General features: G+C 38.8%; 1 protein-coding gene and 1 non-coding gene across 2 annotated transcripts in view; one reads left to right on the top strand and one right to left on the bottom strand.

Moving 5' to 3' along the window:
* Hacd1 (3-hydroxyacyl-CoA dehydratase 1) overlaps positions 1-11,870 on the top strand; it is a 42,759-nt gene extending 30,889 nt beyond the window's left edge. The window contains exons 5-6 of the mRNA XM_080275836.1: positions 3,004-3,182; positions 11,263-11,870. Of these exons, the coding sequence (XP_080131962.1) occupies positions 3,004-3,182; positions 11,263-11,339 (256 nt within the window). The 3' untranslated portion in view covers positions 11,340-11,870. The remainder of the gene's footprint in view (positions 1-3,003; positions 3,183-11,262) is intronic.
* On the bottom strand, positions 7,237-7,355 carry LOC145404530 (5S ribosomal RNA). Its single transcript, XR_013898187.1, has one exon. It is a non-coding gene; the product is annotated as a 5S ribosomal RNA (ribosomal RNA).
* Positions 11,871-12,145: the final 275 nt, after the last annotated feature.

The following is a 12,145-nucleotide window of genomic DNA, read 5'->3' as shown; positions in this document are numbered from 1 at the left end:
CTCTTAACTCCACACTTATTCCTCAACAATCCCTTCACCAAAGCTCATACTCGTGACTTCATGCCAAACCATAGTCTTGTATTTGTATGTTAGCATAGGCACTAAAACTCATGCATGCAAGCATCATGCAGCCACCACAATCAGACCTCTGTGTCTTATTAAGTCCTTCATAGCACCAGCTGCTTTCATTCTCGTTCCCATTCCACTTTCCACTTCTTTTGCACATTTACAGTAATCCTTATTCCCATCACTGCACCTAGATACTAAAACTCTCTCACCCATTCAAGTTTCTTTCCATTTGCAGTAATATCACAGTGGGAGTCATCATCACTTTACTGTCATCCACATTTACTTATAAGGCATTACGTGCAAAAACATCTACAAAACTCTGCATCTTTCTACCAAACCCTTGTTCACAATCTGCAGGCAGCACTGCATCATCTACATTGAGATAGTCTATATTCACCATTCATTACCAACACCATCCCTCTCTCAGTAACTAGTGTTTGTACCTCTCTCATAACCTCATCCATATACTGTATACTGTATATTGAATAACCTTGTCCCGTGTCAACACTGATCTTAAACCATTCACTTAAATGCCCACCTACCCTTACCCTTACTTCATTAACATCATAGAAGCCCTTAATGACATTCAGTAGCTTGCCATCTGTGCCAAACATTTGCAGAATTTTCCATATGCCTTCTTTGTTTACCATACCTTGTCATATGCTTTATCCAAATCCATAAATGCCATAAATACCATATAGTCTTTCTCACACGCCTGCTTTACTATCTATGTCATTACAGATATTTAATCTGTGTATCCTCTACCACTCTAAAGCCACCATGTGCATCACTCACTAGGCTTTCTGATATATCCCTTACTTTCTTTGGGATAATTCTTCCACATACAGTACCTTTCCTACAACACTCAATAACCTGTGCCATATTAATTTTTGCCCTCGCTTTGCATGCATTTATTCTCGTACAGGGATATAATCACAGATTATTTTTTTTTTTTTTTTTTTTTTTCCGCTCTTTTGGTCAGATTCACTCACCCATGCTTCCATAGCCATGTCTATATATCTCTTCACTACACTTATCATCTACACATACCTCACCTACACCTGCTGCTTTCCCATTCTTCAGCTGCTTCGCAGCTTTCTTCACTTCTGCAAGTATTATGTTTCCTGGCATTGCATTCCTTCTCTGTACACCACCAAAACCAGTCATTTTATAGCTGCCATACATGCATCATTCCCATTCATTAGCCTTTCAAAATATTCTCTCCATTTCCACTTCATTCCAGAACAATTTTTTATTTTACAGTGATTTGCATTTAATTTTCTTCCCAGATCATTTACCTCCTCCTTTTTCATCTTTACTCATAAATTTACATGCTTCATACACTTAAGAGTGCTCTCTTCTTTCTTTTGAATCCCTTTCCTGTATTCTCTCTACCCACTTTGTCTTCTTTTCCTCCACTGGTTGTTAAACCTCTTCATCCCATCACTTTGTACCTTTTATCTGATTCACTGATCTCATAACACTACCTACATGCCACTTTGGCATTCTGACATAAACATTCCTCATTTGTGTTCCCCAAGTTGTCCCAGGCCACTTGCTCCCAGTTCATTTGACTCCTGCTCCTCCATTACTTCAGCATGATGTTTATCTGCCAATCGTTTGTTTCTCAGTCTTTTGCTCCAACAGCTTTTCTTTCTCATTATCCATTACACTCCTTTCACCTTAAACTTGCTTGCAACAATCATATGATCAGACAGACCTCCACACTGTCCTCTCACCACCCTCATATCAGCAACACTTCAAAGCATCATTCTTTCTACAAGCACACCATCAGTCAGGCTCCTTTCTGCACTGTCTCCCTTCCTTCTGTACCATGTATATTTGTGTGAATCTTTGTGCTTATGTGTTAGTTGCAAATGCACAAGCTTCTTTCTTGACACATCCATTTCAGTTGTGCTTCATTCTCTCTTGATATTCTATAATAATCCATTACATCATCCACTGGACCAGTGTCAACTCCTTCATTTGTGTCACCCATCACAAACACTATAAATCCTGAGCATCTTTCCTATCACTTCACTCAGCTGATCTGAGAATCTGTCTTTCTCTGCTTCGTCCCAGTCGTCATGAGGTGTTTTTACAAGTCATTGTCGCATTCACCTTCCTGAACTGGAACTTGGCATACATACAACTCAAGCTGACACATTTGCAGTCATTCACTCCCCCTCTGCCACTCATCACTTACCAGCAATGCAGTTCCTTGTTTGCATCTTAAACATGCATTCATACCTCACCTTATACATTTCACACCTTCCCTTTCTAACACGTCACATCCTTTCATATTCATTTCATACAGTGCCATCACAATGTACCTAACACTCTTGAAGCACAATCACCCCTTCCACCTTCTTGCTTTCCTCATATGTCTCTCTCTTATTCCACATCTGTACAAACCTGCCAATAATCATCTTCATTGGTAACAATAAATCTTAAAAGCCAAGTATTGCTTAATTTACTGAGGACTTATTAGCAGTAGAGAACTTGAAAAAAAGCAGCGTGTAATGAGGACTCACTTGATATGCAGAGGTTAATTAACATTCCTAGTAAGACATTGATGACAGTAATTTTTATGTACTGTACAACAGTTTTTATGTGATTGTCAGTTGTACAGGACAGTTGTATGCATAAGCATATAGTAGAACATTGTACAGTGCTGCAATTTATCTCTTGCATTTTTTTGTGAACATTATTCCACTTTTTAGCTTTATTAATAACGTACTGGATTATTAATCTTCACATTTTTACCATTCATATCAAACTTTCTGTAACACTACTGTAGAGCTATACATTCTGAAAAGATAGCTAGTCTGATTTGTATAAACTTGTTATTCAGCACAATGAAAGTTTAAAAGAGTGCAACCCAGCCATAACCTTCTTTCATACAGATGTTACAGTTGTATGGGTATTTGGCAGGTACACACTTTTTATTGTGCTGTACCCAGTGGGAGTGACAGGGGAACTTCTGTGTATGTACACTGCACTGCCTGTCATAGCTCGCACACATGCCTTCACGGTCACACTTCCCAACAAGCTCAACTTTGCCTTTGACTTCTACTGGGCGCTTATAATCATCATGCTGCTCTATATCCCATGTGAGTATACAGTAGTGCATAGCTTCACTAGAAACTAAGAGAAGTGTAACTGCCTTCATATCAAATGCCATTAAAATTTCTTCCTGGTTGTCTTGCTTTTAATACATGTATTGCACATACTGTACGGTACTATAATGAACAATGAAGTAAATTGCTCTCTCTTATAGTGGACTGGCTTCATACAACACTATATACTATACAGGCCTACCCCGATATCCAGCAGTGTTGCGCATCGGTGAATGTGTTCGATCAGCGAGTATGTAGGATATTGGCACAATTTCCCCATAAGGTACTGAAGTAAAGCCAGAGATGCATTCCAGGCCCAAACCCAAACTCTCATACACCTTACTCAGTCAACAGAGACTGATACAGATATGCCATAGGTAATGTTATTATCCTCATGGATGTAACTATTGCTAAAAAGTGAGACATCAAACATCACATGCAGGAAGGTAAGGTGGGTGAGACGTGCAGTGTTGAGATGCTTCAGGACAACTGACAGCATGACAGGCAGCTGGAAGCACACCAAGCAAGAGTGGGGGATGGGGAGGGAAACAAGCAGCGGTGGGGGAGGGCAGGGAGCCTAGAGGGAGACAAGCTGGCTTGGAGCAGGGAGACAAGTGGGGGTTGGGGAGGGTGGGGGGATGAGAAGGGAGACAAACAGGGGTGGAGGAGCATGCGCACACACACACACACACACACACACACAGAAGAGAGAGAGAGAGTCAAAGGAGGCAGACGTGCGACATCGGCGCTTCATACCGAACCAACACGGCCAGTGGCATTACCTAAATTAGTAGCTTTGTATGAGTCAAGCTCTGTACCAGGTTAGACTAAATGATTTTTCATTTAAAAAAAAAAAAATAAAAAAAAAATAAAAGTTTAAACAAGACTTGTTCAAACAGAAAAGAGAACCAAGACGAAAGAATGCGCTAAGTCAGCTGAGGTTTGTTTAGACTACAGCAGCACGGGGAATGTAAGTACATACTCTGTACTTTTAGTATTGCAAAATGGATACATACTTTAGTAAAACAAATTGGAAAAGAAAAGGGATAGAGGTAGAAAGCAAAATGATGATTTTTAAAAGGAAGAAATAGAAAAACTAGGAAGGGAGGCCAACAAGAAACACACAACCATAAGTGAACTAACAGTGGAATTGAGTACACTTAGGAAGAAAATGAGTGAAATGGCAAGTACAGTAGTCAATCACGAGAGTGTTATGGAAGAGTTCAAAAATGACACAGAGACAATTAGGCAAGTAAGTAGTCTGATAGACCAAAGCAGTGATATTGAGGAGAAGAAAACACAGATGAATGAAGCTGTGCAAAGCTACAAAAATGATGTGGAAACCACGTATGCTGAAATGGTGAAAGTAAAGAAAGACTTAGAAATAAGGGTGGAGGAAAAAAGCATTAAACAGGAAGTGATAAGAATAATCCAAAACAATCCAAAGTTAGTCAGAGATTCAGTAGATATAAACGAATCTATAGTAATCACTGGTATAGAAGAGGAAGAAGTAAAAAACAAGATCACAAGAGACAAAAAGGAGATGGCAGATGTAATGAGCTTACTGAAAGAAGTATCAGAGGAAATCTGTAGTAAAGACATAGAGGAACACAAAAGGTTAGGGAAATACGAGAAAAGCAAGACAAGACCTCTAAAGGTGACTTTACAGAGTGTAAACACTGTGGAGGAGATACTAAAAAATGCAAAGAATCTTATGGAAAAAGAGGAGTTCAAAAATATATGGATAAAAAGATGCCTAACACAAGAGGAACTGGAATTACTGCAAGAGAAAAGGGAGGAAGCAAAAACAAAAAATGAGGGAAGATCAGAAGAGGAGGAGAAATTTTTTTACAAAGTAATAGGATTGCAGGTACGAAAGTGGTACACAAACAGGATGGAATAAAAAGGAGGAAGGTAGTAAAACCATGTCATGACAAATATATAAACAAGATGATAAAGTTGATGTACTCAAATGTGGATGGAATGGTATCTAAATTACTAGAGATGAATGATTATGTCAGAGAAAATGAACCACAAATAATATGCCTAACTGAAACAAAATTAACACCAAGGATATCCAATGACATACTAAACTTAGAGGAATACAATATATGGAGAAGAGACAGAAATTTAAAAAAAGGAGGAGGAATTTTGATATTAACTAAGAAAAATCTAAAAGTCAATGAAATAAAACTAGATATACCATCACAAGTAGAACTGATTGCAGTAGAGATCAACACATCTGAAGGGAAAGTAATTGTAGCCAATTTGTACATGCCACCCAGATCAAACACATGGGAAAGAGACGAATATGAGGACCTGGCAGAGAGTACAATTCAGAGTTTAAGATCATTACTACGTAAAATGGAAGAGAAATCGGAAAGAATTATATTAACTGGAGATTTTAATACAAATATAAATTGGAATACTCTAGATATAATTAGCCAAGAAAGCTGTTGGGACCAAAAGCTCCTGGATTTCGTGCAAGAGTTTTTCCTAACGCAACATGTGAGGGAAACCACCAGAAAAAGAGGACTCGATGTACTTTCAGTGCTAGATCTAATATTTACTAGGCAAGAAAATGATATTGACAGTTTAATATATCACCCTCCACTCGGCAAAAGTGATCATGCAGTACTAAATTACAACTTCAGGATAGCATATGACATAGTTAACACCAATGAAAGTTACAAAAAGAACCTAAACTATAAAAAGGGAAATTATCAAGACCTAAAGAAGTATTTCTTAGAAGTTGATTGGGAAAATGAGCTTAGAGGACAAGATTTAAATGCTGTATATAAAAAATTTGTGAATTTTATGAAATAAGAGTCCAGAAGTACATCCCACAGCACAAGGAAGCAGATAAGAAAATACAGAAATGGTTCAATACAGAATGTAAAAAATCAAAAGAAAGAAGAGATTTGTTGTGGAATAGATACAGAAGACACAATAGTGAAAGGGCGTATAATAATTACAAACAGGCAAGAAACGATTATACAAGAATAAGGAGGGAATTTTGAGGAGGATATAATAAATAAAAGTAGTGATCAACCAAAGCTGTTTTACAGCTACATCAGAAGCAAAACCAAAGTAAACGATATAATACGATCCATTACGGACGAGGGAATCACTTATACACAAGAGAAAGATATTTGTGAAGCACTAAATAAGAATTTCCAATTAGTTTTTACAGAAGAAAAAAAGTTTGAGAGCGACTATGTGGAACATGCATGTCCACACATACTACCAGATATACAAATAGCAGAAAAAGTAATACAGGAGGAGTTAAGTAAATTAGACAGAGGAAAAACAAGTGGTCCTGATGAAATTTCATGTTGGGTACTACGAGAATGTGCAAAGGAGTTAAGTAAACCATTATTTTTAATTTTCAAGAAATCCTTGAGTACAGTTTGGTTTCAGAAAAGGAAAATCATGTGTTACTGATCTGTTGAGCTACTATGACAGAGTAACAAACACAATACAGGAAAGAGAAGGATGGGTGGACAGCATCTATTTAGATTTCAAGAAAGCTTTTGACACAGTACCACACCAAAGACTTTTATGGAAACTGTACCATCAAGGAGGAATTCGAGGCAAACTGTTTTGTTGGATGCAAGATTTTATCATAAAAAGAGAAATGAGAACAGTAAGAGGAAACTACTCATCATGGAAAGAAGTGACTAGTGGAGTACCACAGGGTTCAGTGCTGGCACCAATCATGTTTTTAGTGTATATAAATGATATAAACAGTAACACTGGAAATGAGAGCTATCTGAATATGTTTGCAGATGATGCAAAAATACAAAGGAGAATTACTAACACAGACTCTTGTAAAGAGCTACAAGAAGAATTAAATAAACTTCATGAATGGAGTAATACATGGCAAATGGAATTCAATGTGGACAAGTGTCATGTAATCAAGTTTGGTTCATTCATTCATTCATTGCCAGACGCCATGTATCCCAAACGGGGTGGCCAACGGCTTAGAGTTAATTGTTTTACAGGGAGGGGCACTAATCCTCCACCAACCCCACTTGACACGTAGGGATGCCAACAGCATCTGGTGTTCCCAGGCGGTCACCCATCCAAGTACTAACCAGACCCAACGTTGCTTAACTTCGCTGATCGGACGGGAAGCGGTGTACTCAACGTGGTATGGCCGTTGGCATCAAGTTTGGTAAAAGTGGAAAAAGACCTGATTGGGATTATAAGTTAGGAAATAAAACCCTATACACATCAGAAAGAGAGAAGGACCTAGGTGTGATTATCAATAACAGACTGTCTCCGGCTGACCACATCAGCGAGAAGGTACGGAACATGTATACACTGCTTGCAAATATGAGAACAGCATTCACATACATAAATAAAGACATGCTAAGAAGGATAATAACATCATTCATTAGACCAACCCTGGAATATGCATCAGTAGTCTGGAGTCCTCATCTCAAAAAACACATAGACAAGATTGAAAAAGTTCAAAGGGCCGCTACAAGATGGATACCAAGCTTAAGGGACCTAAGCTTCAAAGAAAGACTAAATAAACTGAATCTACCAACACTACAGGAGAGAAGGAAAAGAGGTGACATGATAATGCTATATAAGTGCATATCAGGGAAGGAGAAAATAGACATAAATGATTACTTAACATATGGAGAAGCATCAGCAAGAGGACACTGCAAAAAACTGCATAAGAAAAGAGGTGATAAAGATGTAAGGAAATTCAGTTTCCCAAACAGAGCAATTGATCAACAGAATGCACTACCAAATGAAATAGTGTGTGCCAAAACAATTCACAAATTTAAGGATATGTATGATAAATATGGTTTAAGACATGGGACAGTATGACTCATTCCTGTAAAGATACAATTAGGTAAGAAGGTAAGAACACACTCACACACACACACACACACACACACACACACACAAAGAAAGATATAAACAAGATTGAGAGAATACAAAGAACAGCAACCAAGATGGTCCCCAGTCTGGCAGACCTGTCATACAGAGAGAGGCAGGAAAAGATGGATTTGCCTTCCTTAGAGGAAAGGAGAAAGAGGGGAGACATGATTGCAGTGTTCAGGACCATGGTGGGAGTAGATAAAATTGACAAAGAAGATCTGTTTGTATGGGATAAGAGAGCAACAAGAGGACACGGAATGAAATTGAAAAAGTCAAGCTGCTTGAAGGGTATCAAGAAATATAGCTTTCCTTACAGAAGTATAGACTTATGGAATAGCCTGGACAAAGAGATCGTCCAGTCTAAAAACTTAAACGAGTTTAAAGCTAAATTTGACTTATTGAGAAACAGCGGTGGGAACCCACGAGCATAGCACATTCCGTGTATATCACAATTAGTTATGTTAGGTAAATACATAAATATTTGGAACAACTTAAGCCCTGTCCACACTAGCGGGCAATGCCCGCGGGCACAAGCGAGCAGTTTGCCTGTTGACGGGCTCACCACTTGTGCCCGCGGGCACAAGCAGTGAGCCCGTCAACAGGTAAACTGCTCGCTTGTGCCCGATAGTGTGGAGAGGGCTTTAGACAAAGAGGTGGTGCAAGAGAAAAACATTCATGTATGTAGACTTGATAAATGTGGATTTGGAGACAGGACAACACAAGCATTGCTCAATTCCTGTATACTACAAATAGGTAAATACACACACACACACACATATGGGAGACAAGTACGAGTGGGTGAGGGTGGGGGGATGGGGGAGATAACCAGGGGTGGGGGAGATAACCAGGGTGGGGGAGGGATGGGGGATGGGGAGGGAGGCACGCATGGCAATGCTTAGTGTTGCGGAGGATGGAGGGGGGATGAGGGAGGGGGGAAGAAGAGAAGGGATGGAGGGAGGACGGGGAGAGCCTCATGCAGCACCACATCCGCTTTCAGATGTGCTCGTTTCAAACCTAGGGAGGGGCAGGGTGTTCAGACTAGCAAATCGACGGCTGTTTGGATTGTGGAAATGTTTCCCAATTTCTTCTGTTCAGTGTAGTGGACAGTTGGTTATCGATTCATCGGATATTGGGGTATGGTTGTACTGTAGGTACTAATGTCCAAGATTTTATTTCCCTGTTAGACTTCCTTCCCCTGTATACAGTTTAGAAGGTCCACAGGCTGGAAGGATAAAGTCTTCATTAATCTTTTGAATCGGGGGACAGATTTCATTCAGCACAGAAGCGACTTATAAGGCTGAAATACAGCATGCCTTCATGGTACAATGAGGATGCCTTTGTAAAAAATCCATAACAATTTATTATGCATTGAGTCATTTAATAACGTGGGTTCATTGGGGATATGTTTTTGGCCATGGGTAACCTGCCCAACAGAGTATAAAGACAAGTTTCCAACTCAGCTAAACTTCTATTTATTTCACTTTCCTGCACCACACTTGCTGGTTACCACTAAAAGTAAGTCTAAAAATTAGTTTCCAATTCATTTAAGCTGGTAGTCATTCCACTTCACTGTGCTTCACATGTTGCTTGATCTTAGCATTACAGTATTGTTCCATCACTGACACTAACACACCCGATAATGACAGCATTCAGCAGTTGTATAAGTGAAAATAGTGATCATACATTGACCAGCGAGGCTTCATACAGGATCACAATGATCATGCGATGTAAGTGAAACTGTGATCGTATATCGAAAAAATGTTCAGACTTTTTAGTCATTGTGTAAGCAATTTATCATACAACAAGGGTCTGCTGTAGTTAATGAAAGTGCAGTGTACCTGAATATGGATAGCTATTCCTTGTTGTTGTAGAGTAACCGTGGTCTGTCTGGCAGAGCAGACCCATCAACTTCAGTCAAGCAATTGCCCTTACTTGGCCATTCCACTTAGTATTGTTCATCAGAGTATCTTGGGCAGGAATACAGTGTAAAAATAGTACTGAAGGTTGATGCATGAAATAATACAATGGTGTTTGAGCATGATATTGTTCTGCATGCTGATTAAGAATAAATGTACAGCATTTGGAGTAAGAATAGAAGTATGTGGAGGCACTGAGTAAATTAATATATCCAGAATGTGTGGTAGCTGTGAAAATGCTGTAAATAAGAAAAGATGGTTGCAAAATTATAATTTTCAGCTAAGGATTTATACACCTCAGAGTCGTAATATGGGGTTATCTACCAGTTTTTATGAGCTTTAAAGCATTCTCCCATGCATCAGTGATGTTGGAGCCCTTTAGAAGCCCTGACTCAGCAGAAACATTAGTAGCTACAACACACATTCCCAGAAGGTGTCTGACTACTAGAGATGTATAACAAAATTGTCTGGTGGTTGCATGAATAAAATACAAAAGTATGCCATTGGATTGAAGGGGTAAACCAGATAGAGTAAATATCTATCTGTCTTGCCAGACGCCATAATCCCGTAAGGGGTGGCCATTTGACTTTGGGTTATTTGTTTTACGTGGAGGGGCACTAACCCTTCACCAACCCACTTGCTGACACGTAGGGAGCACATATGGTTTGGTTATATGGTTACACCCAGCATTGTAAATGGTTTCTTGGCTTACAGGAAACCATTTGGCTTGTCACTCAATGTAAAGCCACCTGTAAAGGAAAGAAAAGTAATAAGATGTGACAGGAAAGATGGGAGAAATAGGAAGAGAGGAGGGGAGGCACAGAAAAAAAATGATAAAGGCTAAGGAAGAAGTAGGCAGTACTACATCAAGTGAGTGGATGATGGTCGCCACCACCTACCACTAGAATAAAATATACATGTGTTAATTTTTTGTATACTGTAATTAACAAATTAGTAGTTGTAATTTTCCGTGTACCAGTTGCCATCATATATTTCATAATGATAGGATGATTAAATAGTTTTCTGGGTACTGGTAAGTATTTCAAGAGGAAAATGTGATTAGTTTCACGTGTACTGGTAATTATGTCATTGTATATTTCATAATGAAATGTTCATAAGTGTTAAAATATTATGATTGTGCAACATATTTCACGGATTGTGCTGTTTGACAGTTCTACATTTTTGCTTTCTCCTTTTGGTAATTATGGTTGGGAATAGCATGTGCAAAATGTTTTAAAACCTTTCTTTGCCTTCCTCAGGCTTCCCCATGTTGTACCTTCACATGTTTGCCCAGAGGAAGAAGGTCCTTGGCCAGACAGACAAGAAAATCAATTAAAGCAGAGATAAAGGTATACTTTAGTGTGGTATCATTGTACAAAAATTTATTCAGAACTCCCCAACCAACCACAGGGGTTAGGTTCCTGAAAACCACCCTGGTTGGGAAAACTGTAATTGGTGAAGTTAACTTTCTGTGGTGAAAACAAGATTGGGAAACTTTGGTCAAAGACAAAAGGGTTATAACATGAAAAATATACTGTATATTATTTTTCTGGTCTTTATTGCACAATATTGCACTGTTCAAAATTAACAAAAGTATGGTAGAAAGTGATTTACTGTATAACTTTAGAATTATGAAGGTTATCAGCAGGCTAGTGCCTTGCTGATGAAGGCTGGGGACCACTATCAGCTGACTTGGGATGATGGCTTGAAGTAACATAGGGTAAATATACATTTTAAGCAGTAGTGCTTCAAATCAGTTCTTCTTCTTCCTGATAGTCTGTTATATATTTCTAATTATTTTGGGGGAGGTAAATAAACATTTCTTGTTAAATCTGTTTTCCCTTTGTTTTTAGCCATTCCGCAGTGACAACTCATTTGATTCGCCAGCTCAGTGGTGGAAAGGATTGTCCTAACCTAAGTGTTTAACTAAACCTAACCTAACCTAACCTAGCTTAACAGTGCCTAATAATTTAACGTAGCTACCAGTAATTTAAACAAACCTAACCTCCAGTTGGGAAATTGGAAAACGAAATCCACGTTTGAACTCTTTGAGTAAGTTTCTTCCATTATGCCGGAAACAAACAGTCATAGGCATGACTTAAGGAACATGATGATAACAATAGGGAGAAATTTTTTCAACAG

Source organism: Coenobita brevimanus, chromosome 63 (genome assembly GCF_032717465.1).
Source record: "Coenobita brevimanus isolate Jiangsu-jjx chromosome 63, ASM3271746v2, whole genome shotgun sequence".
In the NCBI taxonomy this organism is placed as follows: Eukaryota; Metazoa; Arthropoda; class Malacostraca; order Decapoda; family Coenobitidae; genus Coenobita; species Coenobita brevimanus.
The sequence above is the reverse complement of the archived record's forward strand: the minus strand, read 5'-3'. Positions and strand labels throughout refer to the sequence as shown.